This window comes from Zea mays, chromosome 6 (genome assembly GCF_902167145.1).
Source record: "Zea mays cultivar B73 chromosome 6, Zm-B73-REFERENCE-NAM-5.0, whole genome shotgun sequence".
Lineage (NCBI taxonomy): Eukaryota > Viridiplantae > Streptophyta > Magnoliopsida > Poales > Poaceae > Zea > Zea mays.
In genome coordinates, this window is record NC_050101.1 from 113,914,383 (window position 1) to 113,936,192 (window position 21,810).

The following is a 21,810-nucleotide window of genomic DNA, read 5'->3' on the forward strand; positions in this document are numbered from 1 at the left end:
GTGGCTGGCCCGCGCCCTAGGTTGGGCGATGTGGAGGCTCCTCCGAAGCCGAGGTCGAGTCTGTCTTTCATAGCCGAGGCCGAGTCCGAGCCCCTGGGTCGGGCGAGGCGGAGGTCGTCGGCAGAGGCCAGGGCGGAGTCCGAGCCCTGGGGTCGGGCGAAGCGGAGTTCGTCGTCTTCCGGGACTTAGCCCGAGTCCGAGCCCTGGGTCGGGCGGAGCGGAGGTCGTCGGCAGAGGCCAGGGCGGAGTCCGAGCCCTGGGGTCGGGCGGAGCGGAGCTTCCTATGGTGCCTTTGGCAGGGCCTGACTGCCTGTCAGTCTCACTCTGTCAAGTGGCACTGCAGTCGGAATGGCGCATGCGGCGCTGTCCTTCTGTCAGGCCGGTCAGTGGAGCGGCGAAGTAACGGCGGTCACTTCGGCTCTGCCGGGGGGGGGGGCGTCAGGATAAAGGTGTCAGGCCACCTTTGCGTTAAATGCTCCTGCGATTTGGTCGGTCGGTGCGGCGATTTAGTCAGGGTTGCTTCTTAGCGAAGGTAGGGCCTCGGGCGAGCCGGAAATATGTTCACCGTCGGAGGGGGCCTCGGGCGAGACGGAAATCCTCCGGGGTCGGCTGCCTTTGTCCGAGGCTAGGCTCGGGCGAGGCATGATCGAGTCGCTCGAATGGACTGATCCCTGACTTAATCGCACCCATCAGGCCTTAGCAGCTTTATGCTGATGGGGGTTACCAGCTGAGAATTAGGAGTCTTGAGGGTACCCCTAATTATGGTCCCCGACAGTAGCCTCCGAGCCTCGAAGGGAGTGTTAGCACTCGCTTGGAGGCTTTCGTCGCACTTTTTTGCAAGGGGACCAGCCTTTCTCGGTTGCATTTTGTTCCGGTGGGTGCGCGCGAGCGCACCCGCCGGGTGTAGCCCCCGAGGCCTCGGAGGAGTGGTTTCACTCCTTCGAGGTCTTAATGCCTCGCGTAATGCTTCGGCCGGTCTGGTTGTTCCCTCATGCGAGCTGGCCGTAGCCCGGGTGTACGTTCGGGTCCCAAGTTCTCGGGCTGGTATGTTGACGCTGTCAACGGTTCGGCCGGAGCCGGGTTTGCGAGAGCAGCCCCCGAGCCTCTGCACAGGGCGAGAGGGCAATCAGGGACAGACTCGACTTTTTTACATACGCCCCTGCGTCGCCTTTCTGCAAGGAGGGGGGGAAAGCGCCATGTTGCCCTCGATGGGCGCCGAACATGGTGTCTCCGGTGAGCTGCAAGCGGGTAATCCGAGTGGATGTCCGTGCCCCGTTCGTTAGGGGTCGGCTAGGGGCCCAGAGGCACGCCCAAAAGTACCTGCGGGTGATCTGCCGGACCCGGTCCCCTGGCGACGGGGTCCGAGGGCTCGATGCCTCCCTCTGATGGGATTCCGTTACAAGATCGCTCCCGCTGGTCTTGGAAATGTCCTAGGGTACCTCGGGAGCGCAGCCCGAGCCTTGGTTATGTATTGAACGTACCCATGGTCATCCCTCGCTCGGCGTCTGAGGCGGCTGTGAACCCTTCGGGGGCCAGCCTTCGAACCCCTGATCAGTAATGGGCACGGAGCCCGAGTAGCCTGAGGCGGCCGTGGAACCCTTCGGGGGGCCAGCCTTCGAACCTCTGACCAGTAGTGGGTGTAGGGCCCACGCGATCTGAGGCGGCTGTCGAACCCTTCGGGGGGCCAGCCTTCGAACCTCTGATCAGTAGGGAGGCTCGAAGCCTGGTTCCTTCCCGGGGAAGGATCCTTTTCAGGGTATCCCCCTTTCTCGGTCCGTGTTGCAAGAGAGAGAGAGAAAGAGGAAAAAAGGAAAAGGATACGAAATCGAACAACGCGGCGTACCTTTTTTGGCGCGGTTATTACGGCGAAGGCGAAGCGTCGCCCGCTTCTCCTGCCAGAAGCGCCGCCTGTCCCGCCGCAGAGTTAATGCGACGGGGCGAGTGGTTGGCGGGGCGGCCGTTGCGCATGCGCGAGCCGTTCGAGGAACGGATCACGGGCGCGTTGTCTTCACGCCGTGAGAGGGGGTTCTCTTGCTGCCCCCGGATGGGACGTGAGCTTGGCTGACGACGTGACCGCTGCTCCCGCCCGCCTGCCACCGTCATTATTGCCGGCCCATTTTTGGCTGCATTGACCGCTGCGCCAGGCTGGCGCTGCTGGGTCGTGCGCTGGGTCGCCTCGAGTCGCGGTATTGGTTCCGCAATCGAGGAGGCGCGGTGGTGGCGCAAGTGGCGGTGCAGTTGTATGCACGAAGCAGTCGGCGCGCCGGTTGCATGACGCGTGGGCCTGGGCCTCCAGGCTGGGCATGTTGGGAGTCGAAGAAGCGCGCCCACTTGGCGCGGTTGCATGCCGCCTGCATGGCTGCCCACCCCTTTCGCCCGTTGGTCTGGGCAAAAGTGGAGGGTCACTTGTAACCGCTGGGCGGTCGTGTGCACCGCGCGCGGCGGTTTGGCTTCTTCTGCTCTGAGCCGGCTTGCATGACATGCGGGACCCACCCCCGCGCCGTAGGGGAGGGCCTTGGAGCGTGCCGGAGAAGACTCAGCCCGTGACGGCTGGGGGCGCAAGTAGGGAGAGTTGCCTTTAAAAGGAGGGTGACCCCCTTCGGAAGGCGACCATGTCTTCGCGCTCCCTTATGCGTCGTGTCTTTCCACCTTCCAAGCCCCCGGATGGGAGGATACCCGCCGTCTTTTCGCCTCATCGTTGGAGGAACACAACTCCGTGGGAGTTGGTACCTTTCAGCCATCGTTCGGCTTCAAGGATTTTCATCTCACAGCCCGGTTGCACCCCTCCGCTGGTGGTCACCCAAGACGGTGACCTCCAGCTCCTGGATGGGGAGAGGCAAGCCGGGCTGTGATCTCGATCCCGCCCTCAGCATCGAGGGTGTTCGTCATCCTCACTGGGGCGGGGAACGAGGCGAGCCGGGGCTCTACCTCCTGCACGGGTCGGTGGGCCACCTCTTCTTCCAGCTTCTGGTGGTGGCAATCGCCCTCCAGCCCTGCGGCGAAGGCGTCCTCCAGCCATGCCCGGGAAGGCGAACTGTTGCTGCCCAGCTAGGATGCAACATTCCGCCCTCTCCCTCGCATTCGCGGCGAGGACGGCAGCGAGGACCTGCCGGTGCGCTTGGGAGCGGCCCGCTCTTTGGCTTTAATAGCTGGTTCGCATCCCTTGAGCGGGAACGCGGACGAAAGCCCTCCGGCGGCCGCGTCCAACCGGGACCATGGCTGCTGCTGCAGAGGTCGCTGGCGGGTCTCCCGACGTTCGTCGCCCCGCAGGCTCGAGGTTGCTCATACCCGCGGGGACGGAACCAGAGTTCCGTTTGTAATGGCACTTTGAATGCCAGTGTTTTTTGTTCATTGTGGCTGTCGAGGCCTGAACATGTATGTAATTTTGGCGCGGAGCCGTGTTTTTTCCTCATTTTCGAGCACTAAGACTCGCCTGTTGGTTGCCTGAACCGCTTCACCAAGCGTGAGTCGCCCCGTGTCAAGGTGACGAGTGAGGTATCCGTATCCCGAAGGCGTAGGAGTCCCTCGGCTCGGTCGGCCTTGTTGTCTGAGGCTTCTCTAGCTTAGTTAAAGGGACCCCTTGGCCGCTCTTCGATGAGACGAGGCTAGGGGTAGCGATGTCAGCATGAACAGGGGCGGAGTCGGCTCGAAAAGGAAACCTGGTTGGCCGGAGCCCAGCTAGATCGTCCGTTAGCGGGACCGACGCCGGAGTTGACCAGCCGAGGCCTCGGGTCGGGCTGGCGCTCTTGGAAGATGGTTGGCCGAGGCCCCCGGGGTGACCGGCCGAGCCTCCTGCTCGGGCCGGATTCCCGGAGAAGACCCTGGCAGCGATTGCCCGGGCGTGGCGATGACGTCGCCCTTTAGAGCGGAGATCCTCGGACCGCGTCACCGTCCGAGGCTGGGTCGGACCTCGTCGAAGGTGTCGTCGATGCCGAGGGTGCTGCTGCCCCCTTCCAGCGTCAAGACCCGAGCCTGCAGGATCAGATTGTCCTGTAGCGTGTGCCTTCTGCGGCCGCCGAGGCCAGAACACACACCCTCGCTGCGTTGTAAAGCTGCGTCTCTTTTCCTCTTGTTTCGAGTATCTGGTCGGTAACAGGGTTGTTTGTGCGAGCGAGAGTTGCTTCTCGCGGAAGGTGATGAGTGAGGTATCCGTATCTCGGAGGCGTGGGAGTCCCTCGGCTCGGTCGGCCATGCCGCTTACGCGCACTTTCACCCGTCCATGAGGCTCTGTCACCGACTCAGTCAAGAAGGCTCGAAGGATCGCTTCGGCAGAAGAGCTTCCGAACGTGAAGACTTGTTCGGTCCGCGGAACCACTTATCCGAACGTGAGTTACTTATCGCAGAAGGTGATGAGTGAGGTATCCGTATCCCGGAGGCGTAGGAGTCCCTCGGCTCGGTCAGCCTTGGCTGCTTACGTGTACTCCGTCGTTTTCAGGATCCACTTTTCGAAGTAGTCAAAAAGCACGAAAGATATTCTGGCAGAAGAGATCTTTTTTCGAGGAAAATTTCAACGCAGAGGGGGTTCCCCCCCTTTTAGCCCCCGAGGGAGGGTCGGGCTTTGCCGAGGCGAGGCCGACCCTTCCTTGATGACTAAACTTTGCGTGGGTGCGAGGTATATGAACAACTTGAAAACATCTTAAGGGTAGAAGCGACGTAGCTGTTGGATGTTCCAAGCGTTGCCGTAGACCTCGCCTTGACTGTTGGCCAGCTTGTACGTTCCGGGCTTCAGAACCTTGGCGATGACGAACGGTCCCTCCCAGGGGGCGTGAGCTTGTGCCTCCCTCGGGTGTCTTGTCGCAGCCGAAGCACCAGGTCGCCCACCTGGAGGTCTCGGGGCCGGACCCCTCGGGCGTGGTAGCGTCGCAGGGACTGCTGGTACCGCGCCGAGTGTAGTAAGGCCTTGTCCCGAGCCTCTTCCAGCTGGTCCAGCGAGTCTTCTCGGCTAGCTTGGTTGCTTTGATCGCTGAAGGCCCTCGTCCTCGGGGAGCCGTATTCCAGGTCTGTGGGCAAGACGGCCTCGGCCCCGTAGACTAGGAAGAACGGTGTGAAGCCTGTGGCTCGGCTCGGCGTTGTCCTCAGGCTCCAGACCACCGAGGGGAGTTCCTTCATCCATCGCTTGCCGAACTTGTTGAGGTTGTTGTAAATCCGAGGCTTGAGCCCTTGTAGAATCATGCCGTTGGCACGCTCTACTTGCCCATTTGACATGGGATGAGCCACGGCGGCCCAGTCCACCCGGATGTGGTGATCCTCGCAGAAGTCCAAGAACTTTCTGCCGGTGAACTGGGTGCCGTTGTCGGTGATGATGGAGTTCGGGACCCCGAAGCGATGGATGATGTTGGTGAAGAACGCCACCGCCTGCTCGGACCTGATGCTGTTCAGAGGTCGGACCTCGATCCACTTGGAGAATTTGTCGATGGCGACCAGCAGGTGCGTGTAGCCCCCGGGTGCCTTCTGCAAGGGGCCGACGAGGTCCAGACCCCATACAGCAAAGGGCCAGGTGATGGGTATCGTCTGTAGAGCCTGAGCGGGCAGGTGGGTTTGCTTCGCATAGAATTGACACCCTTCGCAGGTGCGGACAATTCTAGTGGCGTCAGCCACCGCTGTTGGCCAGTAGAAGCCTTGTCGGAAAGCATTCCCGACAAGGGCTCGAGGCGCTGCGTGATGGCCGCAAGCCCCCGAGTGTATCTCTCGCAGGAGTTCCTGACCTTCGGTGGCGGAGATGCATTGCTGGAGGATGCCTGAGGGGCTGCGGTGGTAGAGCTCCTTCTCATCGCCCAGCAAGACGAACGACTTGGCGCGTCGCGCCACCCGCCGAGCCTCGGCTCGGTCGAGGGGTAGCTCTCCTTGGTGGAGATATTGCAGGTACGGGGTCTGCCAGTTTCGATCAGGCGTGGCCCCGCTTCGCTCCTCCTCGATGTGCAGTGCCTCACCCTCGGAGGCTGAGGGTACCTCGGGCTGAACCGAGGGCGCCTCGGGCCGAGCTGAGGGTGCCTCGGGCTGTGCCGAGGGTACCTCGGGCTAGACCGAGGGTACCTCGGACTGGGCCGAGGGTGCCTCAGGCTCGGGCGAGTCGTCGATCTTGACGGAGGGTTGATGCAGGTCCCGGGAGAAGACGTCCGGGGGAACCGTTGTTCGCCCCGAGGCTATTTTAGCCAGCTTGTCCGCAGTCTCGTTGTAGCGCCGAGCGATGTGGTTAAGCTCGAGCCCGTAGAACTTGTCTTCCAGGCGCCGAACCTCATCGCAGTAGGCCTCCATCTTCGGGTCACGGCAGTGGGAGTTCTTCATGACTTGGTCGATGACGAGCTGCGAGTCACCGCGGGCGTCGAGGCGCCGGACCCCTAGCTCGAAGGCGATCCGCAACCCGTTGACCAGAGCCTCATACTCAGCCACATTGTTGGACGCCGGGAAATGGAGGCGTAGCACATAGCGCAGGTGTTTCCCAAGGGGCGAGATGAAGAGTAGGCCCGCGCCAGCTCCCGTCTTCATCAGCGACCCGTCGAAAAACATGGTCCAGAGCTCCGGTTGGATCGGAGCCGTCGGTAGCTGGGTGTCGACCCATTCGGCTACGAAGTCCGCCAAGACCTGGGACTTGATGGCCTTCCGAGGGGCGAACGAGATTGTCTCGCCCATGATTTCCACCGCCCACTTCGCAATCCTACCCGAGGCCTCTCGGCACTGGATGATCTCCCCCAGGGGGAAGGATGACACCACAGTTACCGGATGAGACTCGAAGTAGTGTCGCAACTTTCGCCGTGTCAGAATCACCGCATACAGCAGCTTCTGAATTTGTGGGTAGCGGATCTTGGTCTCGGACAGTACCTCGCTGACGAAGTAGACCGGTGTTGCGCGTGCGCCCGGTGTAGACCGAGGCTTCCCGCATGAATCGGGAAGTCGCGGCATGAGGTTCCGAGGGGTATCCCTGCCTTCGGGAGGCAGAGTTCTCGGCCCATCGGACCGCGGCGCCTTCCAGGAGATTCTTGAGCTCCACCTGAATTCGCCGACCCTCGGTGGTGGATGGCTCCGGCATCGCGCGGAGGAGCATCGCTGCTGCAGCCAGGTTCTGGCCGACGCCACTAGATGCGGGTGGCGGCCTGACCCTGGCGTCGTCGGCGACGCGGTGCTGGAAACCCTGGGGCAGATGACGTATTTCTCCGGCCGGGGGTTGGCCCGCCCATGCCTGCCCGACGTCCCGGCGGATCGGCTCAAGCGCTCCTGTTCCCTCATCGAGCCTGGCCTGCACCCCGCGGATTTGCTCGAGCTGTGGGTCATGGCCCCCCGCCTGAACGGGGACCACAGCTAGCTCCTGTGGGATGTCAACGCGGGGCACCGGCCTAGGGAGATCATCATCCTCCGGCATGCCGAGATGATTGCCTTCGGAGGGACCCCCTAGATCGACGTGGAAACATTCGCGGCTTGGACCGCAGTCCTCGTCGTCGAGGCTGCGGCGACCGTCGGAACAGTCGGAGAGGCAGTAGTCACATGCGGTCATGAGGTCCCACATGGCACTGGGGTTGCCAAGTCCAGAGAAATCCCAACAGATGCTGGGCTCGTCGTCTTCCTCGGACCCGGAGGGCCCGTAGGTCGAGACGTCCGTCAGCCGGTCCCAAGGCGACCGCGTGCGAAACCCCAGAGGGTTTGGACTCGCCTCTACGAGAGCGCCCGCCAAAGCAAGGTCGCTAGGCGGGTTGAGGCTGAATCCAAATGACGTAGGATGGGAATCGGTCGGTACCTCTTGGTCGACGAGCGGTAATAAAGTCACGTCGGAGACTGACTGCACCGTCGTCTCAGGTACGAGGGTGACGTCCAGCAAGCTCTCCGCGAGCGCGCTGGCGTCGTCTGCTTGCTCGGGATTGGCGTGTCGCGGGGAGACGGCGCTCGTCTTCGTCTCAGGCGCGAAGTCGATACCCGGTGCGCCCCTCGTTGGGGTGCCGGTGCTGTCGGCTCGCTCGACAGCCAATGAGGCGCTGCCTCCTACTTGGCCTTGGCTGCCCCGCCTTCCCCTCCGTCGGCGGGGAAGAAAGCGGGACGAGCTCGGGGGTTGTTCTTCCACCACGCGGGGAAGACGTCGTTGATTTCGCCGCCGGCGGGCGGGCTGTCGGCCGCCATTGTCGTTGTCGCGCGGCGGTGGAAGGAGTATCATGTCGTAGCTACCGTCGAAGGACATGAACTCAAGACTCCCGAAACGGAGCACCGTCTCGGGTTGGAAAGGTTGCTGGAGACTGCCCATCTGGAGCTTGACGGGAAGCTGTTCGTCAACACGCAGCAGGCCCCTACCTGGCGCGCCAACTGTCGACGTTCCGAGACCGGGGGGTCCCTTGGGCCGACGAGTGAGCGTCGCCGTGTGCCCCAGCCCAGATGGGTCGAGCGCGAGGGCGAGCGCGAAGGGGGGAGAAGCGAGGCGGCCGGAGACCGGCGTGAGAGAGGTGGGAATCCCGCGGCCTTCGTGTTCGTCCCGCGCCCAGGTCGGGTGCGCTTGCAGTAGGGGGTTACAAGTGTCCACGTGGGAGAGGGAAGCGAGCGGCCCCAAGAGAGCGCCTGTCTCATCCTTGTCCCCGCGCGGCCAACCCTCTCTAAGAGGGCCCTGGTCCTTCCTTTTATAGGCGTAAGGAGAGGATCCAGGTGTACAATGGGGGGTGTAGCAGAGTGCTACGTGTCTAGCAGGGGAGAGCTAGCGCCCTAAGTACATGCCGATGTGGCAGCCAGAGAGATTTTGGCACCCAGCTGGTGTGATGTCGTGGCCGTCGGAGGAGCGATGGAGCCTGGCGGAGGGCCAGCTGGTGTGATTCCGGCTCTTTGGCTTTGATGTCTGGTTCGCGTCCCTTGAGCGGGGACGCGAACGAGAGCCTTCCGGTGGCCGCGTCCGTCCTGGGACCATAGCTGCTGCTGCAGAGGTCGCTGGCGAGTCGCCCGGAACTTGTCGCCCCGCAGGCTCCCCGGTGTGGAGGTTGTTCATACCCGCGGGGACGGAACCGGAGTTCCGTTTGTAATGGCACCTTGAATGCCGGTCTTTTGTTCATTGTGGATGTCGGGGCCTGAACATGTATGTATTTTTGGCGCAGAGCCGTGTTTTTTCCTCATTCTCGAGCACTAAGACTCGCCTATTGGTTATCTGAACCGCTTCACCAAGCGTGAGTCGCCCCGTGCAAAGGTGACGAGTGAGGTATCCGTATCCCGGAGGCGTAGGAGTCCCTCGGCTCGGTCGGCCTTGCTGTCCGAGGCTTCTCTTGCTTAGTTAAAGGAACCCCTCGGCCGCTCTTTGATGAGCCGAAGCCAGGGGTAGCGGTGTCAGCACGGACAGAGGCAAAGTTGGCTCGAAAAGAAGACTTGGTCGGCCAGAGCCTGGTCGGGTCGTCCACTGGTGGGACCGTCGCCGGAATTGAGTTGCCGAGGCCTCGGGCCGGGCTGATGTCTTCGGGGGACAGCTGGCCGAGGCCTCGGGGTGACTGGCCGAGCCATCTACTCGAGCCGGATTCCTAGAGAAGACCCTGGCGGTGATGGCCCGGGCGTGGTGATGTTGTCGTCCTTCAGAGTGGAGATTCTCCGACTGCGCCGCCGTCCGAGGCTAGGTCGGACCTCGCCGAAGGTGTGGTTGACGCCGAGGGTGCTGCTGCTCCCTTCAACTGTCAAGATCCGAGCCTGCAGGGTCGGATTATCTTGTAGTGTCTATTTTCTGCGGCCGCCGAGGCCTAAACACACCATCATCGTGTTGTAAAGCTGCGTTTTTTCCCCTTGTTTCGAGTATCTAGACTTTTTTGCCGATAACAGAACTGTCTGTGCGAGCGAGAGTTGCTTTTCACGGAAGGAGATGAGTGAGATATCCGTATCCCGGGGGCGTGGGAATCCCTCGGCTCGGTCGGCCTCGCCGCTTACGCGCACTCTTACCCATCCATAGGGTTCTGTCACCGACGCAGTCGAGAAGGCCCGAAGAATCGTTTCGGCAGAGGAGCTTTCAAGCGTGAAGACTTGTTTGGTCCACGGAATCACTTATCCGAACGCGAGTTACTTATCGCAGAAGGTGATGAGTGAGGTATCCGTATCCTGGAGGCATAGGAGTCCCTCGGCTCGGTCAGCCTTGGCTGCTTACGTGTACTCCGCCGTTTTCAGGATCCACTTTCGAAGTAATCGAAAAGCACGAAAGACATTCTGGCAGAAAGGATCTTTTTTCGAGGAAAATTTCGACGCAGAGGGGGTTCCCCCCTTTTAGCCCCGAGGGAGGGTCGGGCTTTGCCGAGGCAAGGCTGACCCTTCCTTGATGACTAAACTTTACGTGGGAACGAGGTATACGAACAACTTGAAAGCATCTTAAGGGTAGAAGCGACGTAGTTGTTGGATGTTCCAAGCGTTGCTGTAGACCTCGCCTTGACTGTTGGCCAGCTTGTACGTTCCGGGCTTCAGAACTTTGGCGATGATGAACGGCCCTTCCCAGGGAGGCGTGAGCTTGTGCCGCCCTCGGGCGTCTTGTCGCAGCCGAAGCACCAGGTCGCCCACCTGGAGGTCTCGGGACCGAACCCCTCGGGCGTGGTAGCGTCGCAGGGACTGCTGGTACCGCGCCGAGTGTAGTAAGGCCATGTCCCGAGCCTCTTCCAGCTGGTCCAATGAGTCTTCTCGACTAGCTTGATTGCTTTGGTCGGCGTAGGCCCTCGTCCTCGGGGAACCGTATTCTAAGTCTGTGGGCAAGATGGCCTCGACCCCATAGACTAGAAAGAACGGCGTGAAGCCCGTGGCTCGGCTCGGCGTTGTCCTCAAACTCCAGACCACCGAGGGGAGTTCCTTCATCCATCGCTTGCCAAACTTGTTGAGGTCGTTGTAGATCTGAGGCTTGAGTCCTTGTAGAATCATGTCGTTGGCACGCTCTACTTGCCCATTCATCATGGGGTGAGCCACGGCGGCCCAGTCCACCTGGATGTGGTGATCCTCTCAGAAGTCCAGGAACTTTCTGCCGGTGAACTGGGTGCCGTTGTCGGTGATGATGGAGTTCGGGACCCCAAAGCGATGGATGATGTTGGTGAAGAACGCCACCGCCTGTTCGGACCTGATGCTGTTTAGGGGTCGGACCTCGATCCACTTGGAGAATTTGTCGATGGCGACCAACAGGTGCGTGTAGCCCCCGGGTGCCTTCTGCAAGGGGCCGACGAGGTCCAGACCCCACACAGCAAAAGGCCAGGTGATGGGTATCGTCTGCAGGGCCTGAGCGGGCAGGTGGGTCTGCCTTGCGTAGAACTGACACCCTTCGCAGGTGCGGACAATTCTAGTGGCGTCGGCCACCACTGTCGGCCAGTAGAAAACCCTGTCGGAAGGCGTTTCCGACAAGGGCTCGAGGTGCTGCGTGATGGCCGCAAGCCCCCGAGTGTATCTCTTGTAGGAGCTCCTGGCCTTCGGCGATCGAAATGCATCGCTGGAGGATGCCTGAGGGGATGTGGTGGTAGAGCTCTTTCCCGTCCCCCAGCAAGACAAATGACTTGGCGCGCCGCGCCAACCGCCGAGCTTCGGCTTGGTCGAGGGGTAGTCTCCTCGGTGGAGATATTGCAGGTACGGGGTCTGCCAGTTTCGATTAGGCGTGACCCCGCTTCGCTCCTCCTCGATGCGCAGTGCCTCACCCTCGGGGGTCGAGGGTACCTCGGGCTGAGCTGAGGGTGCCTCGGGTTGAGCCGACGGTGCCTCGGACCGAGCCGAGGGTACATCGGGCTGTGCCGAGGGTGCCTCGGACTGAGCCGAGGGTACCTCGGACTAAGCCGAGGGTGTCTCGGGCTGTGCCGAGGCCTTCTCGGGCTCGGGCATATCGTCGGTCTTGACGGAGGGTCGATGTAGGTCTCGGGAGAAGATGTCCGGGGGAACCGTTGTTCGCCCCGAGGCTATTTTAGCCAGCTCGTCCGCAGTCTCGTTGTAGCGTCGGGCGATGTGGTTGAGCTCGAGCCCGTAGAACTTGTCTTCCAGGCGCCGAACCTCATCGCAGTAGGCTTCCATCTTCGGGTCGCGACAGTGGGAGTTCTTCATGACTTGGTCGATGACGAGTTGCGAGTCACCGCGAGCGTCGAGGCGTCAGACCCCTAGCTCGATGGCGATGCACAACCCGTTGACCAGAGCCTCGTACTCGGCCACATTGTTGGACGCCGGGAAGTGGAGGCGTAGCACGTAGCGTAGGTGCTTCCCAAGGGGCGAGATGAAGAGCAGGCCTGCGCCTGCTCCTGTCTTCATCAGCGACCTGTCGAAGAACATGGTCCAGAGTTCCGGTTGGATCGGAACTATTGGGAGCTGGGTGTCGACCCATTCAGCCACGAAGTCCGCCAAGACCTAGGACTTGATGGCCTTCTGAGGGGCGAACGAGATCGCTTCGCCCATGATTTCCACCGCCCACTTCGCAATTCTACCCGAGGCCTCTCGGCACTGGATGATCTCCCCCAAGGGGAAGGATGACACCACAGTTACCGGATGAGACTCGAAGTAGTGTCGCAACTTCCGCCGCGTCAGGATCACCGCGTATAGCAGCTTCTGAATTTGTGGGTAGCGGATCTTGGTCTCGGACAGTACCTCGCTGACGAAGTAGACTGGCCTCTGGACGGGCAATGCATGCCTCTCTTCTCGTCTCTCAACCACAATCGCGACGCTAACCACCTGAGTGGTCGTGGCGACGTAGATCAAGAAGGCTTCTCCGGCAGCGGGAGGCACCAAGATGGGCGCGTTCGTGAGGAGCGCCTTCAGGTTCCTGAGGGCTTCCTCGGCCTCAGGGGTCCAAGTGAAGCACTCCGCCTTCCTTAAGAGGCGGTACAGAGGCAGGCCTCTTTCGCCGAGGCGCGAGATGAAGCGGCTCAGGGCCGCAAGGCATCCCATGACTCTCTGTACGCCTTTCAAGTCCTTGATGGGCCCCATGCTGGTGACGGCCGCAATCTTCTCTGGGTTGGCCTCGATGCCCCGCTCGGAGACGATGAACCCCAAGAGCATGCCTCGGGGAACCCCGAAGACGCACTTCTCGGGATTGAGCTTCACGCCTTTCGCCTTGAGACATCGGAATGTCACTTCAAGGTCAGAAAGGAGGTCGGAGGCTTTCCTCGTCTTGACTACGATGTCATCGATGTAGGCCTCGACCGTTCGGCCAATGTGTTCGCCGAACACATGGTTCATGCACTGTTGGTACGTCGCACCCGCATTCCTCAAGCCGAACGACATGGTGACATAGCAGTACATGCCGAAGGGTGTGATGAAAGAAGTCGCGAGCTGGTCAGACTCTTTCATCCTGATTTGGTGATACCCTGAGTAGGCATCGAGGAAAGACAGGGTTTCGCACCCTGCAGTGGAGTCCACGATTTGGTCGATGCGAGGCAGAGGGTAGGGAACCTTCGGACATGCTTTGTTTAGACCGGTGTAGTCTACACACATCCGCCATTTCCCTCCTTTCTTTCTCACAAGCACAGGGTTGGCAAGCCATTCGGGATGGAATACCTCTTTGATGAACCCTGCCTCCATTAACTTGTGGATCTTCTCGCCTATGGCTCTGAGCTTTTCTTCATCGAATCGGCGCAGAGGTTGCTTCACGGGTCGGGCTCCAGCTCGGATATCCAGCGAGTGCTCGACGACATCCCTCGGTATGTCGGGCATGTCCGAGGGACTCCACGCGAAAATGTCGGCGTTTGCGCGGAGAAAGTCGACGAGCACTGCTTCTTATTTGGGATCGAGCTCGGAGCCGATCCGGATCTGCTTGGAGGCGTCGCTGCTGGGGTCGAGGGGGACGGATTTAACCGTCTCCGCTGGCTTGAAGTTGCCGGCGTGGCGCTTCACGTCTGGCACCTCCTTCGAGAGGCTCTCCAGGTCGGCGATGAGGGCCTCGGATTCGGCGAGGGCCTCGGCGTACTCCACGCACTCCACGTCGCATTCGAACGCTTGTCGGTACGTGGGGCCAACGGTGATGACCCCGTTGGGGCCCGACATCTTGAGCTTGAGGTAGGTGTAGTTGGGGACGACCATGAACTTCGCGTAGCATGGCCTCCCAGTACCGCGTGGTAGGTTCCTCGGAACCCGACCACCTCGAACGTGAGGGTCTCCCTTCGCAAGTTGGAGGGCGTCCCAAAGCAGACGGGAAGATCGAGTTGTCCGAGGGGCTGGACGCGCTTCCCGGGAATGATCCCGTGGAAAGGCGCAGCGCCTGCCCGGACCGAGAACAGATCAACACGCAGGAGCCCGAGGGTCTCGGCGTAGATGATGTTGGGGCTGCTGCCTCCGTCCATGAGGACCTTGGTGAGCCTGACGTCGCCGATGACGGGGTCGACAACGAGCGGGTATTTCCCCGGGCTCAGCACGCGGTCGGGGTGGTCGGCTTGGTCGAAGGTGATGGGCTTGTCGGACCAGTCTAGGTAGACTGGCGCCACCACCTTTACCGAGCAGACCTCCCGACGCTCTTGCTTGCGGTGCCGAGCCGAGGCGTTCGCCGCTTGCCCACCGTAGATCATGAAGCAGTCGCGGACCTCGGGGAACTCTCCTGCCTGGTGATCTTCCTTCTTATTGTCGTCGCGAGCCCTGCCACCCTCCACGGGTGGCCTGGCCTTGTGAAAGTGGCGCCGAAGCATGGCGCACTCCTCAAGGGTGTGCTTGACGGGCCCCTGATGATAGGGGCACGGCTCCTTGAGCATCTTGTCGAAAAGGTTGGCACCTCCGGGGGGTTTCCGAGGGTTCTTGTACTCGGCGGCGGCGACAAGGTCCGCGTCGGCGGCGTCGTGTTTTGCTTGCGACTTCTTCTTGCCTTTCTTCTTGGCGCCGCGCTGAGTTGACGCCTCGGGGGCATCTTCCGGTGGGCGGCCCTGGGGCTGCTTGTCCTTCCGGAAGATAGCCTCAACCGCCTCCTGGCCAGAGGCGAACTTGGTGGCGATGTCCATCAGCTCGCTCGCCCGGGTGGGGGTCTTGCGACCCAGCTTGCTCACCAGGTCGCGGCAGGTGGTGCCGGCGAGGAACGCGCCGATGACATCTGAATTGGTGATGTTGGGCAGCTCGGTGCGCTGCTTCGAGAATCGCCGGATGTAGTCCCGGAGAGACTCTCCCGGCTGCTGTCGGCAGCTTCGGAGGTCCAGGAGTTTCCAGGGCGCACGTACGTGCCCTGGAAATTGCCGGCGAAGGCTTGGACCAGGTCGTCCCAATTGGAGATCTGCCCCGGAGGCAGGTGCTCCAACCAGGCGCGAGCGGTGTCGGAGAGGAACAGGGGGAGGTTGCGGATGATGAGGTTGTCATCGTCCGTTCCACCCAGTTGGCAGGCCAGCCGGTAGTCCGCGAGCCACAGTTCCGGTCTCGTCTCCCCCGAGTACTTTGTGATAGTAGTCGGGGTTCGGAACTGGGTCGGGAACGGCGCCCGTCGTATGGCACGGCTGAAAGCCTGCGGACCGGGTGGATCGGGCGAGGGACTCCGATCCTCCCCGCTGTCGTAGCGTCCCCCACGCCTGGGGTGGTAGCCTCGGCGCACCCTCTCATCAAGGTGGACCCGACGGTTGCGGTGATGGTGCTCGTTGCCGAGGCGACCCGGGGCCGCAGGCGCTGTGTTGCGCGTGCGCCCGGTGTGGACCGAGGCTTCCCGCATGAATCGGGAAGTCGCGGCGCGATGTTCCGAGGAGTACCCCTGCCTTCGGGAGGCGGAGCTTTTGGCCCGTCGGACCGCGGCGTTCTCCAGGAGATTCTTGAGCTCTCCCTGGATTCGCCGCCCCTCGGTGGTTGATGGCTCCGGCATCACGCGGAGGAGCATTGCCGCTGCAGCCAGGTTCTGGCCGACTCCACTGGAAGCGGGTGGCGGCCTCATCCTGACATCGTCGGCGATGTGGTGCTGGAAGCCCTGGGGTAGATGACGCACTTCCCCGGCTGGAGGTTGGCCCGCCCATTCCTGCCCGACGTCCCGGCGGATCGGCTCAAGTGTTCCTGCTCCCTCGTCGAGCCTGGCCTGCACCCCGCGGATTTGCTCGAGCTGTGGGTCATGACCCCCCGCCGGAACGGGGACCACAGCTAGCTCCCGTAGGATGTCAACGCGAGGCACAGGCCTAGGGAGATCACCGTTCTCCGGCATACCAAGATGGTTGCCTTCGGAGGGACCCCCTAGATCGACGTGGAAACATTCACGACTTGGGCCGCAGTCCTCGTCGCCGAGGCTGCGGCTACCGTCAGAACAGCCGGAAAGGCAGTAGTCACACGCGGTCATAAAGTCCCGCATGGCACTGGGGTTACCAAGCCTGGAGAAATCCCAACAGAAGTCAGGCTCGTCATCTTCCTCGGACCCCGAGGGCCCGTAGGTCGAGACGTTCGTCAGCCGGTCCCAGGGTGACCGCATACGATACCCCAGAGGGTTTGGACTCGCCTCTACGAGAGCGCCCGCCGAAGCGAAGCCGCTTGACGGGTCGAGGCTGAATCCAAAAGGCGTGAGATGAGAATCGGTTGGTACCTCTTGGTCGACGGGCGGTGACGAAGTCACGTCAGGGACTGACTGCACCATCATCTCAGGTACGAGGGTGACGCCCAGCAAGTCCTTCGCGAGCGTGCTGGCGTCGTCCGTTTGCTTGGGATTGGCGTGTTGCGGGGAGACGGTGCTCGTCTTCGTCTCAGACGCGAGGTCGATGCTTGGCATGCCCCCCGTCGGGGCGCCGGCGCCGTCGACTCGCTCGACAGCCGACGAGGTGCCGCCTCCTGCTTGGCCTTGGTTGCCCCGCCTCCTCCTCCATCGGCGGGGGGAGAGGACGGGGTGAGCTCGAATGTTGTTCTTCCACCACGCGGGGAAGACGTCGTCGATTCCGCCGCCGGCGGGCGGGCTGTCGGCCGCCATTGTTGCTGCCGCACGGCGGGGGAAGGAGTATCATGTCGTAGCTGTCGTCGAGGGACATGAACTCAAGACTCCCGAAATGGAGCACCGTCCCGGGCTGGAAAGGTTGCTAGAGACTGCCCATCTGGAGCTTGACGGGAAGCTGTTCGTCAACACGCAGCAGGCCCCTACCTGGCGCGCCAACTATCGGCGTTTCGAGACCGAGGGGTCCCTGGACCGACGAGTAAATTGTCGTCGCGTGCCCCAGCCCAGATGGGTCGGCGCGAGACGGAGCGCGAAGGGGGGAGGCAGCCGGAGGGAGACGGGCGTGAGAGGTGGAAATCTCGCGGCCTTCGTGTTTGTCCCGCGCCCAGGTCGGGTGCGCTTGCAGTAGGGGGTTACAAGCGTCCACGCGGGAGGGAGCGAGCGGCCTCACGCGAGCGCCTGTCCCGTCCTTCCCCGCGCGGCCAACCCTCTGTAAGAGGGCCCTGGTCCTTCCTTTTATAGGCGCAAGGAGAGGATCCAGGTGTACAATGGGGGTGTAGCAGTGTGCTAACGTGTCTAGCGGAGGAGAGCTAGCGCCCTAAGTACATGCCATCGTGGCAGCCGGAGAGGTTTTGGCACCCGGTTCGTGTGGTGTCGTGGTCGTCGGAAGAGCGCTGGAGCCTGGCGGAAGGACAGCTATCGGGGCTGTCGAGTCCTTGCTGACGTCCTCTTGCTTCCGTAAGGGGGCTGAGAGCCGCCGTCGTCATAGAGCGTGCGGGGCGCCATCATTACTTGTCTGGCGGAGCGAGCCAGATGGGACGCCGGTCTTGTTCCCCGTAGCCTGAGTCAGCTTGGGGTAGGGTAATGATGGCGCCTCCTGTTGACGTGGTCGGTCCGTGCCCTAGGTTGGGCGATGTGGAGGCTCCTCCGAGGTCGAGGTCGAGCCTGTCTTCAGAGGCCGAGGTCGAATCCGAGCCCCTGGGTCGGGCGAGGCGGAGACCGTCAGCTGAGGCCAGGGCTGAGTCCGAGCCCTGGGGTCGGGCGAAGCGGAGTTCGTCGTCTTCCGGGGCTGAGCCCGAGTTCGAGCCCTGGGGTCGGGCGGAGCGGAGTTCGTCGTCTTCCAGGGCTGAGCCCGAGTCCGAGCCCTGGGGTAGGGCGGAGCGGAGTTCGTCGTCTTCCGGGGCTGAGCCCGAGTCCGAGCCCTGGGGTCGGGCGGAGCGGAGTTCGTCGTCTTCCGGGGCTGAGCCCGAGTCCGAGCCCTGGGGTCGGGCGAAGCGGAGTTCGTCGTCTTCAGGGGCTGAGCCCGAGTCCGAGCCCTGGGTCGGGCGGAACGGAGTTCGTCGTCTTTCGGGGCTGAGCCCGAGTCCGAGCCCTGGGTCGGGCGGAGCGGAGTTTCCTATGGCGCCTGAGGCCGGACTTGGTTGCTGTCAGCCTCACTCTGTCGAGTGGCACAGCAGTCGGGGCGACGCAGGCGGCGCTGTCCTCTTGTCAGACCGGTCAGTGGAGCGGCGAAGTGACTGCGGTCACTTCGGCTCTGTCGACTGGAGGGCGTGCGTCAGGATAAAGGTGTCAGGCCACCTTTGCATTAAATGCCCATGCGATTTGGTCGGTTGGCGTGGCGATTTGGCCAAGGTTGCTTCTTGGCGAAGACTGGGCCTCGGGCGAGCCGAAAGTGTGTCCGTTGCTGGAGGGGGGTCTCGGGCGAGACGTAGATCCTCCAGGGTCGGCTACCCTTGTCCGAGGCTGGGCTCGGGCGAGGCGTGATCGAGTCCCTCGAATGGACCGATCCTTAACTTAGTCGCACCCATCAGGCCTTTGCAGCTTTGTGCTGATGGGGTTACCAGCTGAGAATTAGGAGTCTTGAGGGTACCCCTAATTATGGTCCCGACAAGTCTGTCAGAGATGCTCTTAGGATTCTTTTTGCAAATTTCACCGAAAAGGGACCGACCTCGGCTGACAAGGGAACGCGTAGAGACCAAGTCATCAAGGGGCGTAGAGAGACGCGGCTGAATAAATAAAGGGAAGAGAAGGGGAAAAACTAATTTAGTGTGCGTAGACTTCAAACTAAGATTAGTATGTTGAGATTCCACCTCCACCAGTCGAGGGGTCCGCGGTGCTGGAATTTGTCAAGGGCAGGTAGCAGTAGCTCTCATGTTCAGGTGCTTAAATAGCCTTGCAACAAACAGAACGAGGCAGCCATCTCCTTCAGTTTGTGCTTGTGTGCCGATCGAGAGCAAATGGCAAATGATAACCGCAGCCGGGCTTCCGTTCCAGTCGGCAACCCTCCTGCCACTCCAGCTGCTGCTACGGAGGTTAAGCCTCCGGCGGCTGCTCCAGGTAGCGACCCTCCAGCTACGACTCCAGGCAGTGATTGTCCGGCTGCTCCACCGCAAGGTAAGGGATGCAATTAGTAAGTGTCCCTTATTACCTACAAGTCGTCTTAGACCGCCAATCAGCCGAGGACTATGATGTTCGATGTTAAAATATCAACAACAAAATTGTTAAATCATCCACCTTTATCTTGCCAACAGCATGTTCATTTGGCTTTAATCCGTACCGATTTTTTACTATTTCTATAGTATTTTTTTGTCTCTATAGATTGCAGCTGTATCAGTCTAAGCTACGTGTTGAAACATACTTGCCACTGCACTTGTGACTAAATGAATTATTCTTTTCTTTTGTGTATTCGCTTCGTTGAATTGTGTAATGAATATTTGAGATTATAAAATGGTTTTAAAATATAAGAATTTTGAGCTGAATTTTTTTACTTGTCCAATACTATAACGTTGATGTAGAAAGAATCTCCGTCTGATGTCATCCCAAAAATTCAAAAAAACAATGGAGGCTCTGAGAGTTTTCTTAGGAATTTTTAGTTACACCTAAGAACGTATGAATTGCCTTGGCAGTTTCAAATGTATATAAAAAAAACTACGAATTATCTTGATGGTTTTAAATAACATCTAAGGAAATGAGCAATTACCTCGGTGATTTGTAATAACACTCGAGGAAACATAGGATTATCTTGGTGGTTTAGGTTAGCACTTAAGAAAATGATCAGTTACCTTGGCGGCTTAATCTGACACTCAAGAATATATATTTCCATAGAGGTTTACGTCCGCAACCAAAGAAACTACACTTCCTTTGGTGTGACACTCAAGAAAATCATTGGCCCTCAAGGTAATTTCAAATTCTAGAAGTGACGTAGCTTTCTGAAATAAGATAATACTGAATCATTTAAGGTATTGTTAGTGAAAGTAGTAACTTAAACGAATTGACTTTGGATAAAATTAGATGGACTAATATAAATGTATTTGAGTAGATTAAGTGGTTAGTTACGAAAACATGAGTATGAACGGTAGAAGCAACCATTGTAATAGAATTCAATTTTAATAATTCCTCTGTTCTATTTTTTAGTTGATTCATACAATAATTAATGTATTTAATTTATATATGTGTCTTGATTCGTCATCATCCATTTGAATAATAATTAATATATTTAATTTATATATATGTCTTGATTCATTATCATCCATTTGAATATATATATATAAAGATCAAGAGCTAAAATGACTAATATTTTAGATCGGAGGGAGTAGTTTCTTTTAAAATTGCAATTAAATTTTAAGCATTCTAGATACTGACCGCCATAGCTTTTCAGATTGGCATAGCGAATGGAAACGATTATTGGCTCATATTCGCTAATACGACCTTGATCTTGGCCTTGCAGGTCCGCCGGGTGAACGAAAGCCCAAGAACGATCCATTTCCACCATTCCCTGATCCAATACCTCGCCAGTGATAGTCGGAATCCAGTAGTTTCCATGCTATAATGGATAGAAAAATCGGTTCAAACGCATTGGTTCTGGAATTTTGGTTTCGGAGTCTTAACTTTTTAGTGGAGTTGGGTTCTTAGTAATAAGTAAATCGAGCTCCTATGTGAAGGGTGTATGGGTGTTAAATCATAATTATATTTTGTGAACAGTACAAAAGCAAGTGGAGAAAAGTTTTTTTTTGTGTTTATATATCTTCATTGAGTACATTCAAAATTCCCTGGAATAGAAGAAGAAACACAAAGTATCTGCTATGTTTGCATTTTTGTGTATTACAGCTTGCCTACATTACATCAACCCTAATAAGTGAACGGAAAAATTGATTCACCCAATAGTTCTTTAAATACACTTAGGGTCCATCGGTCAGCGAGCGCGTTAGGAAAAAGACCGGCGACTAGGAGCCGTCGGTCAGCTAGAGGAGAAAGAAAACATCTGCCTTGGAAGCACCCACCCCCGAACGAATCCTGTGGCACCGAGCACGGGGTCGGACATGGCGGAGCTAGATAGAGGGGTCGGGCAAACCACGCAAGTGGATCCCTCGACCGACCCACCGTAAGTGACTAGCCGTATTAACTTCGCCTAGCATCGAGCCACGGCAGAGGCGCCGGTTTGCCTCCCACTCATGGCCTACGAACCCCTTGGACTGCAGTGCACTCATAACCTACAAACCCTTCGGACTACGATGCATTTATGGCTCGCGCACCCCGGCCTGCGGCACACTCATGACCTTTTGGGACTAGGCCTGAGTGCACAGACCTCTTGCAGGGCACAACAAGACAAGTCGCGCCGAGGGCCAGGGGCACATGTGGGGCCCACGGACACACGTGGTTTCACCAGGGTAGAACCCTCAGTTTTACCATAGTCCGATGACTCCTTGAGGAAGTCACTGTTGGCCACCCCCTCCTTGGCCTATAAAAGGAGGAGGTCGGCCCCCAGACGGGGGAAAACCGAGAGACGCCCAGACAGACACCCAGGCGCAAAGACAACAGACGGATGGGAGAAGGAGGACGCACCGACGAGGATCCAGAGGTTGAAGCACCGCCACCAAGCCAAGACATAGTTAGGACTCCACTTTGTAGCCCTTAGCTCCACCTCCTCCACAACAAGGGACTTGGGAGCCTCTCCTCCCTCTTTCGCCCACTTGTAACCCCTACTACGAGCATTGATCAGTAAAGGTGTCGGCAGTGCAAGCCACCGAAGACTGGATTTAGGGAGGTTCTGCCCGAACCAGTATAAA

The 21,810-nt window shown here is 59.4% G+C and overlaps 1 protein-coding gene across 2 annotated transcripts; it reads left to right on the forward strand.

Moving 5' to 3' along the window:
• The first annotated feature begins 18,844 nt into the window (after positions 1-18,844).
• Positions 18,845-20,827, forward strand: LOC103629808 (vegetative cell wall protein gp1). 2 transcript variants are annotated; one of them, XM_008650914.3, is made up of 2 exons: positions 18,845-19,138; positions 20,472-20,827. In XM_008650914.3, the coding sequence occupies exons 1-2, from the start codon at positions 18,982-18,984 to the stop codon at positions 20,540-20,542; spliced, it is 228 nt and encodes a 75-aa protein (XP_008649136.1). In that variant the 5' UTR covers positions 18,845-18,981; the 3' UTR covers positions 20,543-20,827. The 2 variants fall into 2 exon arrangements, with proteins under 2 accessions (XP_008649136.1, XP_020395001.1); XM_020539412.1 differs by having other exon boundaries at positions 18,881-19,154.
• The last annotated feature ends 983 nt before the right edge of the window (positions 20,828-21,810 follow it).